The sequence below is a fragment of the Geotrypetes seraphini genome, chromosome 6 (genome assembly GCF_902459505.1).
Source record: "Geotrypetes seraphini chromosome 6, aGeoSer1.1, whole genome shotgun sequence".
Classification (NCBI taxonomy): Eukaryota; Metazoa; Chordata; class Amphibia; order Gymnophiona; family Dermophiidae; genus Geotrypetes; species Geotrypetes seraphini.
In genome coordinates this window covers 248,403,086-248,425,362 of record NC_047089.1, presented here as the reverse complement: position 1 = coordinate 248,425,362, position 22,277 = coordinate 248,403,086, and the positions used below count along the sequence as shown (strand labels likewise).

Genomic DNA, 22,277 nt, shown 5'->3' with positions numbered 1-22,277 from the left:
TTACCTTGCTGGCCTGAACTAAAAACCTCTAGCGCAGCTTGAGAAAAAGGGGTATTGATATTTTATCTCTTTCTTTGCATTTAATACACTTTCCACATTTAGATGAATGAAAAGGAAAATTAGTATTTTTATTAAACAAACTGCCAGGCATGTAAACAAAGTTAATTACCTATTAATCATATCATCTAACTTGGCCAGATCAGTGTGAGGAAAAGTTGGCTCTTCATCTTCAAGCTGGGGTGGAGCATCCCCTTGACCCTGCTCATCAGGAGGACTAACAGGGGAATTCTCATTAGAAGAATCAGGTGACGAAGTCTGTAAATGAAAATAGAAAATACATTTAAATTATTCTGATGCAGTAGTAAATATTTACTGTGTGCTTATGCATTAAATAGGAGAACAAATTAACTACAAGATGATAATTCTGGCTATTTCAAAAATTGTGCTCCACTGACACAATGCTGTTAATCTTAAGTATGTGCAGGATCAAAATTAGCAAATACAGTACTTCAAACAGCCATAACAAATAAAATGGTGAAATTTGGTCTTACTAGCTAGTTTCCTTTTATTCATCCCTGCTAGACCAATCCTGACAAGTGGGTTATGCTCCCATCAAGCAGATGGAGGCAGAACACATTGACATTACAACACTGTCATCACCAACACAAGGAGTGGTGTAGGCACAGGAAATCTGAACATGGAGAATAAGTCCCATGCCACAAAACTAAAGGTGAGCGGACTGCTGGGCACGATGGACCTCAGGTCTGACCCGGCAGAGGCATTGCTTATGTTCTTATTCTACGAAAACAAGACAACCTTGAATGACCAGTAAAAAGTCTAAAGGGTTGCACCCCTGAAGAACTCTGACTATAACCAAAGCTTGGACTACACAGTTGAATACAGTACACATATCGACAGATAACTGAAACCTAAAGGTTAATGGAAGGGGAGGCCCCTAAGCCGATAAGAGGGATGCAAGACTAAATTAAATCTAGTGGCAAAACCAGCCACCCACTGCTCTCAAATCCCACAGCAAGAGCAAAGTAAAGTTCTCCAATCGAGAGTCCAACTATCTAAAAATAAGATTTCAAACATTTATGTAAGGTTATCAACCATATCTTTTGTCCTAGCCACCCTCCTGAAGAGAGGGAGCTGCCTGAAAGATACTGCCAATGGAACCCATCATCTGGAACCCAAATATAACCAACACTGTTATAGCTGAAATATCCACCCAATAATAGCCTACTACTACTATTTATTATTTCTAAAGCGCTGAAAGCGCTGAAAGCGTACGCAGCACTGTACATTTTAACATACAATAGATGGTCCCTGCTCAGAAGAGCTTATAATCTAATTTAGACTGGACATTTCGCGGTTGGGGAGATTATTAGAGGAAATGATACAGTAGGTATAGGTATTTGACAGCCATGAGTGGGAGTTAGGAGTTGAAAACAGATTCAAAAAAAAAGTCGGCTTTTAGCTTGGATTTGAAAGCTGTTAGGGCAGGAGCACAACGTATTGATTCAGGCAGCCTGTTCCAGACATACGGCGCTGCAAGAAAGAAGGGACGAAGTCTGGAGTTGGCAGTGGAAGAGAAGGATACAGGTAAGAGGGGCTCGTCTGACAAACACAGATCACAGGGAGGAGCATAGGGGGAGATAAGTGAAGAGAGATATGAGGGAGCTACAGAAATAACGTAATTGCAATTCAGCAAGAGCAGTTTATGTAGAAATATTTTTATTGAAAAGTTTCCAAATAAGCAAGCACATCAAAAACAACCAAAGTTCACAATACAAATACAGCAACACCCCACCCTCCCATCCACCCCCCAACCCCCCACACAAAATTCCCACAGAAACAAAACAATCCATCTTCCAGAATGCATGACTAATCATGGGTTCAATAAATGACTACGAGCTGTATGAGTCAATGTGAGCCAAAAGGGCTCCCAAATAGAACAAAAACGTCCCTGTGGTGTATCCAAAGATGTCAAGGAAAGCCGCTCCATCGAAGCCTGATGTATCATGAGAGTACACCAATGAGACAAGGTGGGGGAATCCGGTACAATCCAGCACTGCAATATGGTTTTCTTAAAAAAAAAAAAAAAAAACCCTGGATCCCTTCGGGGACACACGAGGAAGATGCTCCAAAGTAAAGAGCATCTCTGGGCAGTTATTATAGCCATGGTGCCACATGGAAGTACCGTATTTGCCGGCGTATAAGACGACTTTTCAGTACCTTAAAATCCTCCCCAAAGTCGGGGGTCGTCTTATACGCCGGGTACTGTTTACATCACAGTTCTTCAACCGCCGGTCCGCGGACCGGTGCCGGTCCGCAGAAAATTCCTGCCGGTCCGCACAGGACCGGCGAGATGGACCCGTTAAATTTTCTGCCCCGATGGTGTTTGCAGAAATCTTCTGTTCCTCCCAGCCTCGGGCGATCAAGACAGGCGGTCATTCCCTCTGTGAGTCTCGCCTATGCGGAAACAGGAAGTTGAAACAAAATAGGCGGGACTCAGAGAGGGAAGGTCCCGACATTTGCAGCCTGTCTTGATCGCTGCCCCTGCTGAGTCGCCGAAGAGGGCCGCGGGGAAAGTGCAGGCAGAGAGAAGATGGTCAGCGTGTGCGGGGAGGTCAGCGTGTCGATTGGGGCCATCAGCAGCGTTTGTGCTGAGTCTGCCCACGTGCAGGATGCGGCGGGTAGGGGCCTCCGACTCGTCTTGGGCGGCTGGGCCTGCGGTGCAAAGCTGTTTTTGCCGGCTTGGGGGGGGGGGGGTCGCGAATGTGCAGGGCACAGCAGGAGTAAGATCATGGGGAGCCTTCAACAGTGGCTGTCTCCTCTCCTAGCAGCTCTGTACTTACCAGGGCAGTGATTCACTTTGGCAACTTCCCCTTTCCTCAGAGGCGGCAACGGACCCAAGGCTGCCTAAGGAAATCACTGCTGCAGGCAAGTACTGAGAGCTGCTGGAAGGAGAGGAAGCCACTGTTGGAGGCTGGGAAACTGATGGATAAAGGGAGAGCTGCTACTGCACCTGGAGAGAGGTAGAAAGAGAGATGCTGCTGGGAGGGGAAGAGGGAAAGAGTTGGGAAGAGAGCTACTGTTGGATAGGGGGGAGGAGGGAAGGGAGAAGGTAAAAAGGAAGGAAACAGCTGGCAGGGAGATTAGAGGAGGGAAAGGGGAGAGACAGGAATGAGAAAGTAGAGAGAGATTGATGCTGGAAATGGGGTCAGCAGAGAAATGAGAGAGGGATAAAGATGCTAGATCTGGTGTAGGAGAGATAAAAATGAAGAAAGCAGTGAAGCTGGAATGATGTAAAAAGGAGAGAGGAGGCACAGGCTGGATGGAAAGGGGAGAGGGGCATAGAAAGAAGTCAGATACATATGGAAGGGGGAGAGGCCAGACAGTGGATGGAATGGGCAGATGCTGGAAGGAAGAGTGGAAAGAAGATGAAAGCAGAGACCACAAAAGGTAGAAAAAAATCATTTTATTTCTATTTTGTCATTACAATATATCAGATTTGAAATATATATCCTGCTAGAGACATAACTGTGGACTGCAAAGCCTAACACTATTCCTGTCATGTGTGACTGCAGTATTCTGTTAGCATGATATTTCTGTGTAGCATTCTGTAATAATTTGGCTTGTTCAGTTTTCTTGATAGTAGAGGGGATATATGTGAAGGGGAGGGGAGACAGGGGTTTTGTTGGTCCTTGTTCTGAATATTTATATTTATAAAATGACAATTGTACAGAATATTGTTTCTTTTTATACTTTAATAAAATACGTTCAATATAAAATCATAACTGAGGCTTGTGCAGATGGGATCAGATGGTTTGTGGGGACCGAGCTTGCGGAGATGGGGCGAAAATGTGTTTTTTAAAATTTCGGTCTTAGTAGTTTGCCGGTCCACAAAATAATTCTTTTATTTCTGCCGGTCCACGGGTGTAAAAAGGTTGAAGAACACTGGTTTACATGCCCTTACTTTACATGCCCTAACATCTCCTTCCTTACCTCCTTACGGTGCTTACGGTACTAGTAAACCTGCCGGGACATCAGCGGGGCCATGGCGGGACATCAGTGTGACAAGGGTGCCAGCTCCTTCATCCTGCGCAGCGGGAAGCAGCGGCGCTCTGGCCCCACCCCTTTTCTCTTTACTACGTCTCTCGCACATGCGGCCGTGTGTGGAGTCTAGCCCTTAAGGAAGTTGCAGGGGCGAACAGGAGGCTTTTGAAGGCTTTTAAAGGGAAACTGTCATGCCAGCAAACTTGCTAGGGACTTGCCCGGCACTTGCTCTCTCCCTCTATGTGTTATCTTCCTTCTATCATTGACAGTTTCAGTTTGGTTAACAGTTTAGAAAACAAATAGCATGGCAGCTCCCATGGGTTTATTGTTCTATTCAGCTTTAGTGAATTAATTAAAATTGTTGAAATAAATTCTGATGTTCTTTTAAGTTTTATTTGTTGTGCAGAAGGTGTGCGGAAGAAGGGGTAGTCTTATATGGCGAGTATATAACAAACTCTATATTTTAACTGTAAAAGTTGGGGGGTCGTCTTATACGCCCAGTCGTCTTATACGCCGGCAAATACGGTAATATGTTGCCCCAGCTGAGTCCAAAATCCCAAAGGACAGGCCCAGAATTGATGACCTAAAGTAGCCATTTGTTGATTACATTTAAGACATGTATCAGTGAGACTAAGTTTGGCTCGATGAAGATAAGCTGGGGATCTATGGAGTCTGAGAAAAAATTTATAGTTCATTTCAATCAAAGTAACCTGAGGTGAGATGCCAGAAGTACACTTTAGTCCTTTCTGAATATGCAAGCCAGTAACCACACAAGATAAGTCCACAGAACATTTGGCTGCAAAAAAATCATAAGAAATGGTCCCCAAACTCTCACAAAAAAAGCGAAGGTGAAATTTCAGAGGGATCTGAGTTTGAGCAGATAAACATAACGCTTCCGAAAGGGCCTCCTGGCTTTTGTTAGTAAGGCCTTCCCTTGGAATAGACCACACATAAGAAGCCATCTGTAAGTACGCCAACCAGTCAGTAGAAGTCCAATTGAAATCAGTCTGCATCACAGCAAAGGAAGGCAGGACACCCTGGGAAGTAACCACCTGAAAAATATATTGTGTATTAGTAGTTCTCCACACCGACAAAGGAAACTGTGAAGTCCCTGGTGGCCAGTCCTTATTGTCCAAAAAGGGCAAATAGGCCGTTGCTGTGTGAGGAATATGCAAAGATTTATATAATCTCCTCCACATCTGACGGAGAGATTTAAAAAATATGTCACCTACAGGTGTGGGTCCACTTGGAAGACGCTGCGTGTGTAACAGATAGCTGAAATGGTACGGGTCACAAAGAATAAGTTCCGAGGCGGTTGCTGAAAAATGATGGGTTCCCCAAAACCAATCATTTAAATGTCGCATTTGACATGCCTGTGAAAACAACTTAAGACTTTGCAGCCCTAACCCCCCCCTGATCTCTTGGGCACATTAAAGATGACAAAGCTAATCTTGCCCGTTTCCCGTTCCACAAGTAGGAATTCAAGCATTTCCCAACTGCTTTATCATGTTTAGCAGACAACAAAATAAGGAGCATTTGAAAAACATAAAGCCATTGAGGCACTAACACCATGTTATACAATGCTATTTTTCCCATCAAAGACAGTGGAAATTCCCTCCAAGATTGAAACTTTTGTTTGGTAAGAGTCAGGAGTGGCAGGACATTCAATGAATACAATTGTTTAAGGTCCATGGGTATCTTAATTTCCAAATAAGTCAAGTAGTCAGACGCCCATCTTAATGGAAAATTCCCCCTCCAATGACAAGGGATGTCCCGAGATAAGGGCAATACCATAGATTTTTTTTAAAGTTGAGGATTAAACCAGAGTACATACTAAACTCATTTAAATAGCCAGGGCCCTATTCAAGGACAGCTGGGGATCCAACAAAGTCAACAACATATCATTTGCAAACGCCAGAACATGCAATTGTGAATCCCCTTCCGGAAGACCCATCAAGTCATCATCCCTCTGAAGTGTACGCAAAAAGGGATCTAGACAAAGCAAAAATAACAGAGGGGAAAGAGGACTACCCTGTCTCATCCCTCTTGCTATCAGAAAGGACAGAGTTTGCGTGCCATTAGCCAAAACACTAACCATAGGGGCTGCATACTAGAGCTGCCCAATTCAGGAAAAAAAATTTTGATTCGATTTTCCTGCCCAATTGGGTGTTTTTTTAAAACATCCTGGTGAGTTTATTTTATAGTCTCCTCACCCCCTTTGCCCTCTCCTAACCACACTGGCACCGTGGTGTAAACAAAATAAAGAAACAAAGAAGACTTTTACTCTCTGTTAAATCCTAGCTCACATTTGTGGTCTAACACCAGCTCAGGCAGGATACACGTTTCAAATCTGACATATTGTAATCGCAAAACAGAAAATACAATTAGTTTTTCTACCTTTTGTTGTCTGGTCATTATTCAAATCTTGTTGATCCCAGGCTCCGTTTGTCTTCTGATAACTTGCTTGCCAGGGTCTCCTTCTTTCTTCTTTCTCCATGCTATCCATCCATCTGCCATCTCTGTCCTCCCCTTCAATTTCCCTTCTCTCCCCCGGAGGTCTGGCATCTTTCCTTTTCGTCTCCCTCCACAGAGCCATCTTTTCTTAACTACCCTTTCATCCAGCATCTCTCCCTCCTTCCCCACCATCCCAGGGTCCACCATATCTACCTTTCTGTTCCTTTCATCCCTAAATCCCATTGTCCACCATCTCTCTCCCTCTCCTGTTTTTAGACCCATTATTTCTTCCCCCCCCAAAGTCCGGCATATGCACGTTTCTTTGAAACCCCCCCTCTTCCCTCCGTCTGTCCGTGTACTTCTACACCAGGGCCCACTCCCCTGAACGTCTGCACCCCTCTGAAGGCCTACACCCCACCCCTGAAGGCCAGCCTGTCCACCCCTGAAGGCCTGCACCCCACCCCTGAAGGCCAGCCTGCACCCACCCCCCCGAAGGCCTGCACCCCCACTAGAAGGTTGCACCCCCCCCCCCCCCGGAAGGAATACATCCCCTCCCCACGGAAGGAATACACCCCCCACGAAGGACTACACCCCCCACAAAGGACTACACCCCCCACAAAGGACTACACCCCCCTCCCCCAGAAGGCCTGCACCCCCTGTGACAAACCCAGCACCAGCTCTAGTTTTGACTCTGGTAAGATCCGGTGCAGAAGAGCTGACCAGGTTGATTCTGGCGGTCAACTTGAGGCTGACCTCTCTTGCCCCTATAATCAGAGCAATAATGCTATGGAACAGAGGCAGGCAGACTGGCAACAGCAGCCTCCGGGCTATAGGGCAGTTAGAGAAGCCAGAAGGAATGTAGCTGCACCAAATAAACCCAGGCAGAGAAAGGCTGCTTTGGAACCAAAGCCCATCCCCTGCTACAGGCTGAAGGGGATTGGCTCTGAGCTGCTGAAGAGCAGACTGATGCAAGCAGCAGAGAGGAGGAGCGAGTGACCAGGGTGAGTTACTCCCACAGCCCAAGGCAGGGCAGGAGCTGTGGAGCCAGGCAGGAGAGCCATAAGTTCCAGATTGGCCCATGCAGGAGGTGGAAGAAATCCTCCCCACCTCAAACTTCCAGTTTCCTAATGGTGTGGAAAGCATGGAGGTACAAACCGCTGGTCCTGTGAGAGAAATCCAGGCAGAATCCATGGACATTGAATGAGAGAGAGTGAGTAACTGGGAAACAGTTGGTGGGGTTTTTTTTTGGTCTCTCATGCTTTCTTTCTGTGAGAAAAAACCTGAAGAATTTCTATGTGTTTTAGGCTATATTATTTTTGGTTTAAGTATAATACTTACCTGAATGCTGCCACTGGATTTACTTAAAGTAAAGTTTGGGCTAGAGAGCCTGAGAGTGTAATGAATGAGTTTATTTTTGAATTGTGGAAATCCTGCTGTGGCTACTGTTCGTTGGAAGCTAATTAGCTAATCTCTCACAGCTGTTTTTGCCTACCATGAGATAACTGAAGAAACGCTGAGGTTTTTTTTTGCAAAGCTGCGCTGTGCAAGGCTGTGCTGAGGCTTACTGCCTGATAACATATGATATTGCCTGTAGCAAGGTTTTGGTCTGAACTTTGCCTAACTGCTGAAAGTATCTGTTTCATGCCTTTGACAAATATTGCTGAGAAGAAATGTAAAGCATGTTTGGGATATCATTGAAAATACAGGATTGAAACAAAGTAAAAGATCCTTGACAAAAACAAACCTATATAGGGATTTTTGACTTTTTGTATTTTCTTAATTTTCTTTTTTTTGCAAATGACTATGTTTGGATGAAATACTACAGTGTCTGTGCTTTGTATTACACTGTTTGGACCGCTGAGGTCAGAATAAACATCTTATTCTTGCTTGAAGAACGTGGTTTGACTGGTGGTGTTTTGAAAACCCATACTTACCTTGTCTCTCCCAGGCCTAGGCAGTCGCCTAGGGACAACTGAAAAGTCCTGAAGATACCCCTGGTTAGAGGGGACACGCCAGAATCCCAGTGTTTGTCACACGATAGCTCTGCGCTGAGGAGTGTTGGTGACACCCTCCAAAAGACTACACCCCCCCCTCCCACGAAGGACTATACCCCCATCCCCTGGAAGGCCTGCCTGGTCAACTTATCTAAATTCAGCAGCCTGCCCTGCAGAAGAAGATCGCCACTGACTCTACCGATCTTTGTAAGCTGCCATACGACGTCCCAATCGTCTTCTCTCTGCCGCGGTCCCGCCCCCTTCTCTGACATCAGAAAAGGGGCAGGACCGCTGCAGAGAAGATGACTCGGACGTCGTATGGCAGCTTACAAAGATCAGTAGAGCCAGTGGCGATCTTCTTCTGCAGGGCAGGCTGCTGAATTTAGATAAGTTGCTGCGGGGAAGCCAGCACTAGCGGGGAAGCCACTTCCCGACTGACCCTCCTCACTCGCCCTCTAAAGCAGGAGCGACAGGCCAGCAAGAGGCATGGCTGCCGCTCCTGCTTTAGGGGCGAGGGTCATTCAACAAATCGGAAGGCCGATTTTTTTGCGTGGTACATCGATTCGAATTGATTCACCCAAAGTGAACCCAAGGTTCCTGTTTAGACGGTTGTTTAGGTGGGTGGGTGCCGTTCCGTTTAAGGTTTTGAATAACATACAGTATAGTTTGAATTGGATGCGGGCTTGTATTGGAAGCCAGTGTAAGTCTAGGAAGGCGTTGGTGATGTGGTCAAATTTTCCAAGGGAATAGATCATTCTGAGGGCAGTGTTCTGCACAGTCTGTAGTTGTTTTATTAGGTAGGTAGGACAAGAAAGGTAGAGGATATTGCAGTAATCCAATAGACTTAGGACTAGGTATTGAACTATGAGTCTGAATTGTTCTTTTTCAAAGAATTTTCTGATTTTGCGAAGGTTGCGCATGGTGAAGAAAGCTTTTTGTGTGATTTTGTTGATTTGCACCTGAAGAGTGCAACCTCTGTCTACTGTTACTCCAAGGAGTTTGAGAGTGGGTTGTAGGGGATATTTGGTGGTTTTTATTTCTAGCTCTGTTATAGAAGGGGTTTTGTCCTTTTCAAGCAGTAGAAATTTAGTTTTATCTGGGTTGAGCTTCAGTTTATGTTCTGTCATCCATTTTTCCACTGCTTCTAGAGTTTTTTCCAGGATGCCAGATTTGGTGGGGTCTTGTGTGTCAAAGGGGAGGAGTATGGTGATATCGTCTGCATAGCTGAATGAAATTACTTTGAGTTTGTCTAACAGGGTACCGAGGGAGGAAATGTAAAGATTGAAGAGCATGGGTGACAGTGGGGAACCTTGGGGTACTCCGCAGGGGTTGGTCCAAGGCTCCGATATAAGATCGTTTGTTTTTACTCTGTATGTTCTTGTTTTAAGGAATCCTTGAAACCAGTTGTATACTTCACCTGAGATCCCTATTGCTTCTAATATCTGAAGAAGTATGGTGTGGTCGACCAGGTCGAATGCGGCAGAGAGGTCAAGTTGAATTATCAGCATCCTTTTTCATTTGCTAAGGTGCTGTCTGGCTATATCTAGAAGGGAAGCTAGCAGTGTCTCTGTGCTGTGGTTAGATCTGAACCCCGATTGAGTTGGGTGGAGTAGGTTGTGGTCTTCAAGGTAGTTGGTGAGGTATTTGGCAACCAGACCTTCTATTAGTTTAACATATAATGGAATTGAGGCGATGGGTCTGTAGTTGGAGGGGGTGTCTATTGGTCCTTTGGGATCTTTCAGTATTGGGGTGATTATGATTTCCCCTAGGTCTTGTGGGAATTGGCCTTCCGTGAGAGTTGTTTGGATCCATTGCAAGAGGCAAGCTCTAAATTTGGGGGATGCGTTTGTCAGTAGATATGACGGGCAGTTGTTCAGGTCGCATGACGCTCGACTGTATTTTCTGTAGAGTCGGTTCATGTCCAGCCATTGCACCTTTGTAAAGTTGGACCAGTGCCTGTCAGCTGCAGTGGCTTCATCTGTTGTAGGGTTTATTATGATCTCATCTAGGAGGGACGGTGAGTTGTTGAAGGAGGCTCTAATATTGGCGATCTTATTCTTGAAATGGTCCGCTAGTTGGGTGGCCGTTGGAGGGTGGATTCCTTGAGTGGTTAGGAATGGTTGAGTGTCGGTGAGGTTCTTCACAAGTTGGAAGAGTTTCTTTGTGTCTAAGGATTCTGTGCCTATTAGTTTGGAGTAATAAGCTCTTCGTTTTTCCTTAAGTTTGATCTTGTATTGTTTTATTAGGTTTCTCCAAGCTACTTTGGTTGGTTCTTGGTTCTTTTTTTGCCATGCTCTTTCAAGTTGTCTGCAGTGTCTCTTTAGTTGAAGAAGTTCTGTGTCGAACCATTTGTCTGAAGATCTGCAGAGTTTGTGTTTTGTCTTTTCTGGGGCTAGACCATTCAGGGTTGTTTCGCTCAGAGAGCACCACTGGTGAATGAATACATCGTGGTCTATGGAGACGATTGATGGGTCTACTGTGGTCCAGAATGTAGAAGGGTCGATTTTTGGTCGGGTTTTGAAGGAGGTTTTGTGGGTTTCGTGCTTGTTTGTGCTTTGAGTCCAGTTGATGTTGAAGGTGAATTTGAAGTGGTCAGACCAGAGGGAAGGATGCCAGGCCCCATTGGAGATATGAATGTTCGGTGCGTGGGGGTGTTGTGACATGTAGGCTGCAATATCAAGTTGGTGGCCTTTTTCATGTGTGGGTTGAGGATGTAGAATTTGGTAAGAGAGTGCGTTGAGGTATGAAATTATGCCAGAAGCTTGTTTGGAGGAGGTGTCTTCTAGGTGGAGATTTATATCTCCGAGGAGCAGGTTGTGTGTTGAGGTTAATGAGTTCCGGAAGATGAAATCTTCAAGATCGTGTTTTGTGGTGTTCCATTTTCCTGGAGCTATGTAGCAGAGGATGCAGGTAAGGGTGTCTTTGAATGAGTTACTGGAAAGTTGGACGGCTAGCAAGTCTGATTGTGGGGAGGAGTGTTTGTCTAGGACAGTGATGGTAAGGTTGTTTTTTACTAGGATGGCCAAACCGCCCCCTCGCTTTTTTTCTCGGCAGACTAATTCAAGTTTGTATCCCTTGGGGCAAAATTCTGTAATGCTTGGGTCCGAGTAGGTCCATTGTAACAGTGAAAGGAAGCAGAGATGGTCAGCTGCTGAGAAAAACTTCCTTTTTGCCCTTTGAATATTTGTAGCAGCACAATGTTTATTAGGCACTGACCAGAAAAGTCCTTCATAGGATGAGCTATTTGAGTTTTTTGTAAATAGAAAAATTATAGTTCTCAATGCCAGTATGGGACACTAATTCCCCTAGGGATCCAGGGTATGGCTTCATCCCCAATATGGGTGAGGAAATAGGGGTTATTACTTTATCAGTTTTTATTCCTATTTCCCTTTTCTAGTTAAAGCAGCTCCTGAATATGGTGCTTTTAGGGGGTAAGTTATCAACTACTGTTAAGATATGTTGGGCTCAATATTCAAATATCAGGCTAAAAATGCTTCTTGAACCCAAGTACTGACAGAGACCAAAAGACTAATAACTAATCTGATATGCAGGGAGAGATAAGTTCAGTAACATGTCAGTAGGGGCCCCAGCTTGAACTGAAGACTTTATTTTGTAGAATATGGGAAACAGAATCTGCTTGAGCCGTAGAGTCCCTGATACAGAATCAAAACGGGCATTTCGTTGGACTGAGAGAGGCCAGCAAGACATTTCATTATGAGTTCAGCTAAGTAACTTTGATAGTCCATAATGAGAGAAGCATAATGAGAGAAGGTTTCGGATAGGAAAAGGCAGCCTAGTTGTTAATTAACTATCCAGTCTTTTATTAGGTCTGCCTTTGGGCTGATTGATCTTATGTTCATGTATGCACAGGGGATTGAGAAAAGATGTTTGTGGTAGCTGGGGCTAATCTGTGGGTGAAGGAGGTTCTTGGGTGTATGGGGGAGTTTGTGACCCGACTTCTTTGTGTTATGGGGTGCTTTTCGTCCCCATGTGGGTGGGATGCTTTCTTGTGAGGCTGTTGTGCATTCTATTAGGTTTCTTGTCTGGTGAAGTTTCTTGGGTGATTGTGTCTGCCTGTATGTTGTTGTCACTATTGGTATTGGTGAAAAGTGGTGGCCTGCTGTTCTCCAGTTTGTTGTGAGTAGGGAGAGAAGTAATAGTGTGCATAGGAGTTTGGTAGTGGGGGGTGACATGTTGTTGGTTAGCGGCTGGAGCGTGACTGAAAGGTTCAATGCAGGAGCAAAAGAAGAGAGCTGTGGGAGAGCTGGGACTGAGGGCGGTTGAAAACCGGCCAGTAGCCTTTCTCTGGGTGAGATCCGCGTGGTTTCAGTGATCTGGGGGGGGGGGGGGGGGGGCAGAACTGGGTCACAACACCCAGTAAAAGTTGGGCAGAGGCAGTCAGGTAAGTAACCTGCACTGGCAGGAGGCTTTCAGCGATCCCCGGTGAGTGGAGGAAGCAGGGGCTCTAAGAGAGAGCAGAGTCCTCCTGCTTGAACGGCGTCGGGCGGAGGAAGGAGGGACAAGATGGCAGAAACTTCCTCCTTCCTCTGCCTAGGAAGTCGCTGGGGGGGGGGGAGGCTTTCGGTGGCCCTCAAGGGCTGAAGAAAAAAATCCGACTCAAAAGTCGGGCTGCGTCGGCAATCCCCGGTGACTGGAGAAGCAGGGGCTCTAAGAGAGAGCAGAGTCCTCCTGCTTGAACGGCGTCGGGCAGAGGAAGGAGGGACAAGATGGCAGAAACTTCCTCCTTCCTCTGCCTAGGGAGTCGCTGGGGGGGGGGGGGGGGGAGGCTTTCGGTGGCCCTCAAGGGCTGAAGAAAAAAATCAGACTCAAAAGTCGGGCTGCGTCGGCAATCCCCGGTGACTGGAGAAGCAGGGGCTCTAAGAGAGAGCAGAGTCCTCCTGCTTGAACGGCGTCGGGCGGAGGAAGGAGGGACAAGATGGCAGAAACTTCCTCCTTCCTCTGCCTAGGGAGTCGCTGGGGGGGGGGAGGCTTTCGGTGGCCCTCAAGGGCTGAAGAAAAAAATCCGACTCAAAAGTCGGGCTGCGTCGGCGATCCCCAGTGGCTGGAGAAGCAGGGGCTCTAAGAGAGAGCAGAGTCCTCCTGCTTGAACGGCGTCGGAAGGAGGGACAAGATGGCAGAAACTTCCTCCTTCCTCTGCCTAGGGAGTCGCTGGGGGGGGGGGAGGCTTTCGGTGGCCCTCAAGGGCTGAAGAAAAAAATCAGACTCAAAAGTCGGGCTGCGTCGGCGATCCCCGGTGGCTGGAGAAGCAGAGGATCTAAGAGAGAGCAGAGTCCTCCTGCTTGAACGGCGTCGGGCGGAGGAAGGAAGGACAAGATGGCAGAAACTTCCTCCTTCCTCTGCCTAGGAAGTCGCTGGGGGGGGAGGCTTTCGGTGGCCCTCAAGGGCTGAAGAAAAAATTCCGACTCAAAGTCGGGCTGCGTCGGCGATCCCCGGTGGCTGGAGAAGCAGGGGCTCTAAGAGAGAGCAGAGTCCTCCTGCTTGAACGGCGTCGGGATGTTTCCTCTTCTAGGTCATTGATGAAAATATTAAATAAGATGGGCCCAAGTACCGAGCCCTGGGGTACACCGCTAGTCACTTTCTCCCAGTCTGAGAACTTTCCATTTATGCCCACTCTCTTTCTGTTCTCCAGCCATTTGCGTATCCATCTTAGTATATCTCCCTCTATTCCATGGCTTTGTAGTTTCCTGAGAAGACTCATGTGGAACCTTGTCGAACGCTTTCTGGAAGTCCAAGTATATAATATCCACCGGTTCTCCACTAACAATTTGTCTGTTCACTGTCTCAAAAAATTGAAGTAAATTCGTCAAACATGATTTCCCTTTCCTGAATCCATGTTTACTGGCTCTCATCAGGTCGTGTGTGTCTAAGTGCCGTACTATGCAATCTTTAATCAGCGCTTCAACCATCTTTCCAGGGACAGACATGAGGCTCACAGGTTTGTAGTTTCCTGGCACTCCTCTCGATACTTTTTGATTGCTGACTACTAGTACTCAACATTCAAAGAACTATATGCTATGATTGGATGTGAGGCTACATTTGGGGCTTGTCCTCTACAATGGTCTCTGTGTTTCTGAGCATACTTTTTCTTTAAATAATTGAACTTACTATATTCTTGCCAAGAGTGAGAAAATATAAAGGGGAGCTTTATATATATTTGGTTCACCACATTCTCTAGCAATTCCAGAGGAGTTTTTTTTTTTATTTATAATTACAAACTAAGATATAATCTTGTAACAGAAAAAGAAGTAGAAAATTATATTCCAAAGAGTAATAATCCTTTATGAATTTATTTGGGGCAATACTAAACTTCACCAAAAGTATATACAGGATTGAGAAAGAACAAAATAATCTTTAAAAAAAATACCCTTCTCAAGACTTCAAAAAAACTCTTAATCAGAATCACTCAGAGGTGTTGTTCTGCTGTGAGAAGCTCATAACTGCTTTAATTATCTTCAAAGATAATAAAGCCCTCTACAAAGATAATAATAAAGCCCTCTACAAAGGAATTACAAAAAAAGAAATAAAGTATTTATAAATTGTACAAAACTCTGCTAGAAAGGTTATTAAGAATGCACAAAAATATGTTACTCCTCTCCTGTATAACGCACTGGTTACCCATCAAACATCAAATTACAGTACTTATAAAATAATGCTGCTAACATACAAAACCATAGTCACAGGTCAACCAGAATTTATCAACAAGATCCAAATCCCTCATTACACGCAACGTTCGCTCCGATCTTCTAATCAAAACTTGCTCCCCACATCCCATCATTATGGCACATTAATACCATAGGAACTACTATATTCTCCATTACTGCTCCCTCTCTCTGGAATTTGGCACCATATCAAGAGAGGCTACGTCTTTAGATATTTTTAAATCCAATTTAAAGACATTTCTCTTTAAGAACGTTTTTGAATCTTGACTGCCCTTCTAAGGATGCGTTAAGACTTCACTAGGTCTGGCCTTAAGTCGCACTTTTTTGTTTCTCGTTTCCCCCCCTTTTGTATGATCCCTATTTGTTCTTTACTATCTAAATATTGTAGTTCTTTTCCCTTTTTCGCCTTGTTCCAGTCAGTCCATGCTTTGATATTCTGTCTATGTCTTTACGTTGCTGAGTTAGGTTTTTGTACTTTTTCCCCTCGTTTTTTTACTTATTAAATGTTGTAAAATTATTATTTTAATTCTGTAAAACCACTTTGAATTTGGATAAGGCGGGATATCAAATTTTAATAAACCTTGGAACTGAAGCTGCAAGAGCTAAATCTCCTCCCTTAGAAATCTGTTGGACAGGTAAGGTTATTTAAGAATGTTCAGGGGTGCCCACTAGTGCTGCCCGATTCAAAATCGATTCATGTCACATGAATCGGTTCAAATCGATTCATTTTGCACAAAAAAAAATTGAACTCACCAATTCAAGGTTGGCCCCCTTGAGACCCGCTCACAATCGGGCTTTCCCTCTGCTGCAGCCGCCGGAGTCCTTCATCTAATGTAACTTCTGGTTTTGCGAAACGGGAAGTTACATCAGAAGAAAGGTTGTTGGCATGCGCCTGTGCGAGTGTGCAATCCGTGGCGGCGTCAGCAGAAACTTGCAAACACGTTGAATTTTTAATAGTTGTTGGCTCTTGGCTGGCTCATTCCTAAAAACATTTCTCCTCTCCTCCCGAGTCCCCACATCTAACTTTCAGCGTAAGTAAAGGATCTCTCTGCTGCAGTGCTCTCTTCTTTTCCTGAGACCATGGAATTGGGGGGGAGGGGGAAGCAATGGCCCTTTTATTTAGGGAAGCTGAGAATCGGGGAGAGGGGCCTATTTCTTTGGGGATGCTCTGGGGAAGCTGAGAATCGGGGAGGTGCCTGGGGAGGGGGAATATGGGGCCTATTTCTTTAGGGATGCTCTGGGCCTGGGGTAGCTGAGAATCAGGGGGTTGAGGAGGGGGAATATGGGGACTCTTTGGGGATGCTCTGGGGAATTTGGGAATTGGGGAGGGGGCATATGGGGCCTATTTCTTTGGGGATGCTCTGGGCCTGGGAAAACTGAAAATCGGGGGACTGGGGAGGGGTAATATGGGGCCTATTTCTTTAGGGATGCTCTGGGCCTAGGAAAGCTGAGAATCGGGGGATTGGTGAGGGGTAATATGGGGCCTATTTCTTTAGGGATGCTCTGGGGAAGTTGAGAATTAGGGCTGGGGGCGGGGGAATATGGTAGTGCTGCCTGATTTCCTTGATATTGCCTTGTTTAAATAAAATGTTTAAACTTAAAAAGCTGTGTCATTGAAATTGAATCGAAATATTTTTTCACTGAATTGGGCAGCACTAGTGCCCACAGTGATATATTACAAGAGGAACAAAATGTGTGTAAAAAAATGTTTTCAGCACTCAAATTTATCACTTATTTTAGTTATGGTCCCCTGTAATTGAATCCAAATTCTCCCCCTGAACTAGAATGACAAGCAGTTAGACAAGCTCTTTTATAGTAAATCTATATTTACACGCAAGTATAACAATCAAAGATGAAAACACAAGCATTAGAACTGTTTACATTTATACTGGATTCAGAAAGGTAAATAATACTTATTCTTATCAGATAATTAGTAAAAGTGAAGGCACACTGATCCTAGCTAACCCTAAAATGAAGGGCTGCTACTTAAACCTATTAGTAACAACAGGTGAAAATACAATCTTAGAGTTCTTCTGAAAGTGAGGAGTCTGTAGGCAGGAAGGACAGGCACTCAGAAGATCACAGCAGAGAAGAGGGCTGGCAAAGCCTGTGTAACAGCACATCAGGGCAGATAGAATGAAAACCCCTTCCCAGCAGTGTTCTTATAGGATTCAGAAAGGCATTGTTAGTGGGAATAAACAGGCTCCTTACAATGTTCTCACTCTTAGAGAAACTTGGAATTGAGGAAAAGTCCCAGAATTCTGAGAAGGTGGTCAGGTTATGGTGACCTTTTCCCAAGATATAAGATCTGGTTGCTCAAGAGACATCAGTTCAATTGAGCATACAAAGTTGAAAGGTTGCTGCTAATGCAATATGTACTAGGCAGCCCAGCATGCAGGGTGGATAAAAATTAATGATTAAAAAAAGGGGAAAAAAAGATTGGATTGAAGGAAAAAAAAAAAAATCTCTTAGCTTTCTATTTAAGATACATATTTAATCCAAAAAGTTATTCATCATGAAATAAGGATTAGTTTTTAATTATGTAACACAAGGCTATATATTCTTGCAACGTTTGCATTTTTTTAAATAAATGAATTCCATTAATCCATTCATAATGACAAGGGCATTTTTTCTATCTAGATAGATATCACAAATGTTTGTTTTTGCATTTCTCAAAACTGTAAATGTGTGTCTGCGGAGATCACACACTGCTTCTTCAGAGCAAAAAAATGCTATGAAATCTACAGAGTTGAGAAAAAAATCTTAGCTCCATTGTTCTTTTGCAAATCAATGTACACAGAATCAACTCCTTATCTCTTAAGTGCTAAATTTATATATTTGCACAAGGAGCCAACTGTGAGGAGGGGGGGTAAGAAGAAAAAATTAAAGTGAAACCTTTTGCGAATACTCCACAAGTCTTGGGATCTTTGTGTGTATAGCCAGAGGTTTATCATATTATTCTCAACTTGGAGAAGAAAACCTATAAGGGCAACAGGCCATAAGAGAGACCCAGTTTGGGAACAATTTAATGAAGTTCCTCTACCTATGGGTAAGGCAGGTATGCATGCAAAATGCAAACACTGCAAAAAATAAAAAATAATCCTATATAATAAAGAGCTAGCCGCACATGCGCACTCCTATTTGCGTGTTCTGTGCGGTGTAGGTCTGTGGCCGCAGGAGTGCGCATGCGCGAGTCCCCAGCCTTGGCCGCGGCTTGAGGCGTATGCGCCAGTTAGCTGCATCGGGCGACAGGAGCGGCTCTGGCAGCGGATGGCGGGAGGAGGGCTCATGGTCCTGCTGCCGCTGCCGCTCCTGTTCACAGCAGCCTGCACGTCGCCGACTTACCCCCTCCCGCAACAACCGCTACCGCTCCTGTTCTTCCCCTCCCTCCAGTCACCGCTGCCATTCCGACTCACCCCCTCCCGCAACAACCGCTACCGCTCTTGTTCTTCCCCTCCCTCCAGTCACCGCTGCCATTCCGACTCACCCCCTCCCACGACAACCGCTACCGCTCCTGTTCTTCCCCCCCTTCAGTCACCGCTGCCATTCCGACTCACCCCTTCCCGTGACAACCGCTACCGCTCCTGTTCTTCCCCCCTCCAGTCACCGCTGCCATTCCGACTCACCCCCTCCCGCGACAACCGCTACCGCTCCTGTTCTTCCCCCCCTCCAGTCACCGCTGCCATTCCGACTCACCCCCTCCCGTGACAACCGCTACCACTCCTGTTCTTCCCCTCCTTCCAGTCACCGCTGCCATTCCTATTTAAAACGCTCCCACCAGAACAGCCCCCTTTCCTGCCTGCTCCATGGCCCTTCTTTTTCCTCTTCCACTCCCGTTCTTCACCTACCTACAGTCACCGCTGCCATTCCTATTAAAACGGCCTGCTGAGGTTCGCGGCCGGCTGTAGCGAACCTCACAGGCCGCTCTCCACGTGGTAGCACGTTCCCTCTGACGCAATCGCGTCAGAGGGAACATGCTACTGAGATGAGCCACCGCGGCGAGCAGGAAGCAGACAAGACCAGACTGAAGCTCCCAATTGAACTGCCAGTTGGCCGGCTCATTTGCCAGTTATTTTTTCAGTTTAAAGGTGCCGCCGCGGCTCCTGTCACCAGCCGCACCTGCTTCAGAAAACACTTCTAATGCAGGCGGGGATCGTTAGAGGAGCCGCCGTGGCACCTTTAAACTGGAAAAATAACTCCGACAAGGGAGTCGGCAAGATCACCACGGCAGCCACTCCCGCCCTCTCGGGCTACTCTCCGGGAGCAGGCAAGTGAAGCCCGGTACTTCCGAGTAGCTAAGGGGCGGAGCGCAGCGCGTGCCCAGGGTCCGGGTGAAGAAGCCGGTGCTGGAGCCGTTCGCCCCGGGAAAGGCCTGAAAGCGACAGGGAGCAGCCACCCCCAACACAAACATGGCAGCAAAAATGGAACAGGGCTGGATTTTCAAGGTCTGCTTGACTTGAAGCATTTATTTCTCGATAACAATGTTCTCAGCTTTTTTTAAGTTCACAAATGTAACTATTGCAGACTGCTTGGTGGGGGGGGAGGAAGGGAGGCCTACTGCTGGACAGGGGGAACAGGAAAATGTGCTGATGGACAGGAGAGAGGTAAAACAAAGGGAGAAGGGCTGCTGCTGGATAAGGGGAGCAGTGAAGGGGTGGTGGTGGACACAGGGGAGATAAAAGGAAGGGAGAATGGACAGGGGGAGCATGCAAGGGGTCGTGGTGGACAGCCAAAAGAAAGACAAAAAGAAAGAAAGACAGAAAGACAGAAAGCGGCTAAGGAGACAGAGAGAGAAATAAATAAAGACAGACACACATATATATTCTAGCACCCGTTAATGTAACGGCCTTTTCAGTGAGGGTCTGGGCAGGGAGAGCAACAGAAAGAAAGAAAGAAAGCGGGAGGGAGAAAGAAAGATAGAAGGAGAGAGACAGAAAGAAAAAAGATAAACGGGGCAGGGAGAGAGACAGAAAGAAAGGAAGAAAGAGACAGGGGGGCAGGAGAAAGAAAGATAGACATCTATTCTAGCACCCGTTAATGTAACACTAGTAATAATAATAATAATAATGCAAAGCCTGGTGGACCAAAAGAAACAATATCACAAGAAGTGTTTGATGAAGATGACAAAAGGAATATGATTGAAAAGGCAGGGTCTTCAGGTTGGTAAATGTTTTGTCTTCATCATATTTCTTAGAAACTGCCTTGAGGAACCGTCATATTTGAGCAAAAATATATTTTTTGTTATTGCATGTTACCATCATTTTGATACAGTTATTATGAAGAAATAAAGAGTTGAAGCAAGCAAATATTCCTTTTTTGGGCAGAACTGAGCAGCAATGAATACTATGAGAAAACCATGATTCAAATCAAGTCTAGCTGACTAGTGATTCAAATTGTGATTTAAATCAAATCCACTCTGGCACGCAGTGGAAGTTATCTTCTCTAAGTATTGTCTATAATGTATTGCAAAACTGTAGCCACACTGTCATTTGCTACTTGATATTCAATTCTGATGAGCCAGGGAAACGGAAACAAATCTCTAACACTGGAAGATGTACTGGGTCAATTTGACAAATTGAACAGTAGCAAATCACCTGGACCAGATTGGTATACATCCCTGAGTAAGAATAGAACTGAGCTATTGTTAGAATGCAGAGCTATTGTTAGTACTGTAATTCATAATTTATCTTTAAAATTCAGCATGGTACCAGAAGACTGGAGGGTGGCCAAAGTAACTCTGATTTTTTAAAAGGGTTCCAGAGGTGACCCAGGAAATGATAGACTGAGCCTGATGTCGGTGCCAGGCAAAATGGTACAGACTATTATAAAGAATGCCAGAACATATACATATTATATAGCGAAAAAATTGTTCCAGGAAATATTAATCTCCAAAATTCATAAGGAGAACATAAGATACACGATCCTCAGAGGGTGAAATTACCCACAGGTTCAAGTGAGAGATACTCACTAAACCACGATCTTCACTGGATCACACCCGTATCTTCTTTTATCTTTTTTAGTTTTTTGTGTTTTTTACCAAATATACTTTTTAAAGTTCTTTTAATCCATAAATTAAATAGTTTAATAGTCTACTTAGCTTGCTGGTTTATAAAGGGGAGCGCCTCCACCAACATGCCATGTTTCACAACGCTTTCCTCAGGATTGAGGCTCCCTAACTGTATCTGAAAAACATTTAAAAATCAAACATTACTCCTAAGCTCATATTGTAATAATACTAAAAAGTTTTTTATCACTAGGTATACTGTAACTAGGTAACAATGGCCAATCAAGACCTATACATTTTTCAACTTACTCATGTGCAAACTGAAACTCGCTCCATTCAATTAGATTTCATGTTGAACGAGAGCGTCTGTCGTCAGATCCGGTTTTAACCCCAAGGGGAGGGATCTCAAACAGAGAACCGTCATGTACTTTTACCGGACTAGATTCAAAGCCTTTAACGGAATTAGACTACTGACATCCAATCGATTTCTTCGTTCAATCCATGAGGAGATAAAGCATTTAAAACAAAGATCCATTTTTGTTCCTTGATATTAAGAGCTGATTTGTAATTCCCACCCTCCTTCCCTATTTTTACAGAATCTATAATACGCCATCTAATATCATGCCGGGAATGTTGTTTCTTTATCCAATGATTTACAATAGGTGCCGTGTCAGTTTCTGTATGAACCCTAGATTTGTGTTCATTCAGCCGTACTCTAATAGAGCGCTGGGTTCTTCCAACATAAATCAAATTGCACGGACACTGAATAATGTAGATGACAAATCAGCTCTTAATATCAAGGAACAAAAATGGATCTTTGTTTTAAATGCTTTATCTCCTCATGGATTGAACGAAGAAATCGATTGGATGTCAGTAGTCTAATTCCGTTAAAGGCTTTGAATCTAGTCCGGTAAAAGTACATGACGGTTCTCTGTTTGAGATCCCTCCCCTTGGGGTTAAAACTGGATCTGACGACAGACGCTCTCGTTCAACATGAAATCTAATTGAATGGAGCGAGTTTCAGTTTGCACATGAGTAAGTTGAAAAATGTATAGGTCTTGATTGGCCATTGTTACCTAGTTA

The 22,277-nt window shown here is 44.9% G+C and overlaps 1 protein-coding gene across 4 annotated transcripts in view; it reads right to left on the bottom strand.

The window, feature by feature from the left end:
* The window catches only part of USP9X (ubiquitin specific peptidase 9 X-linked), a 589,740-nt gene that overhangs the window by 536,542 nt on the left and 30,921 nt on the right, over positions 1 to 22,277 (bottom strand). For all 4 annotated transcript variants that reach the window (XM_033949377.1, XM_033949378.1, XM_033949379.1 and 1 more), the window contains one exon: positions 170 to 315. In XM_033949377.1, coding sequence (XP_033805268.1) covers positions 170 to 315 — 146 coding nt within the window. The remainder of the gene's footprint in view (positions 1 to 169; positions 316 to 22,277) is intronic.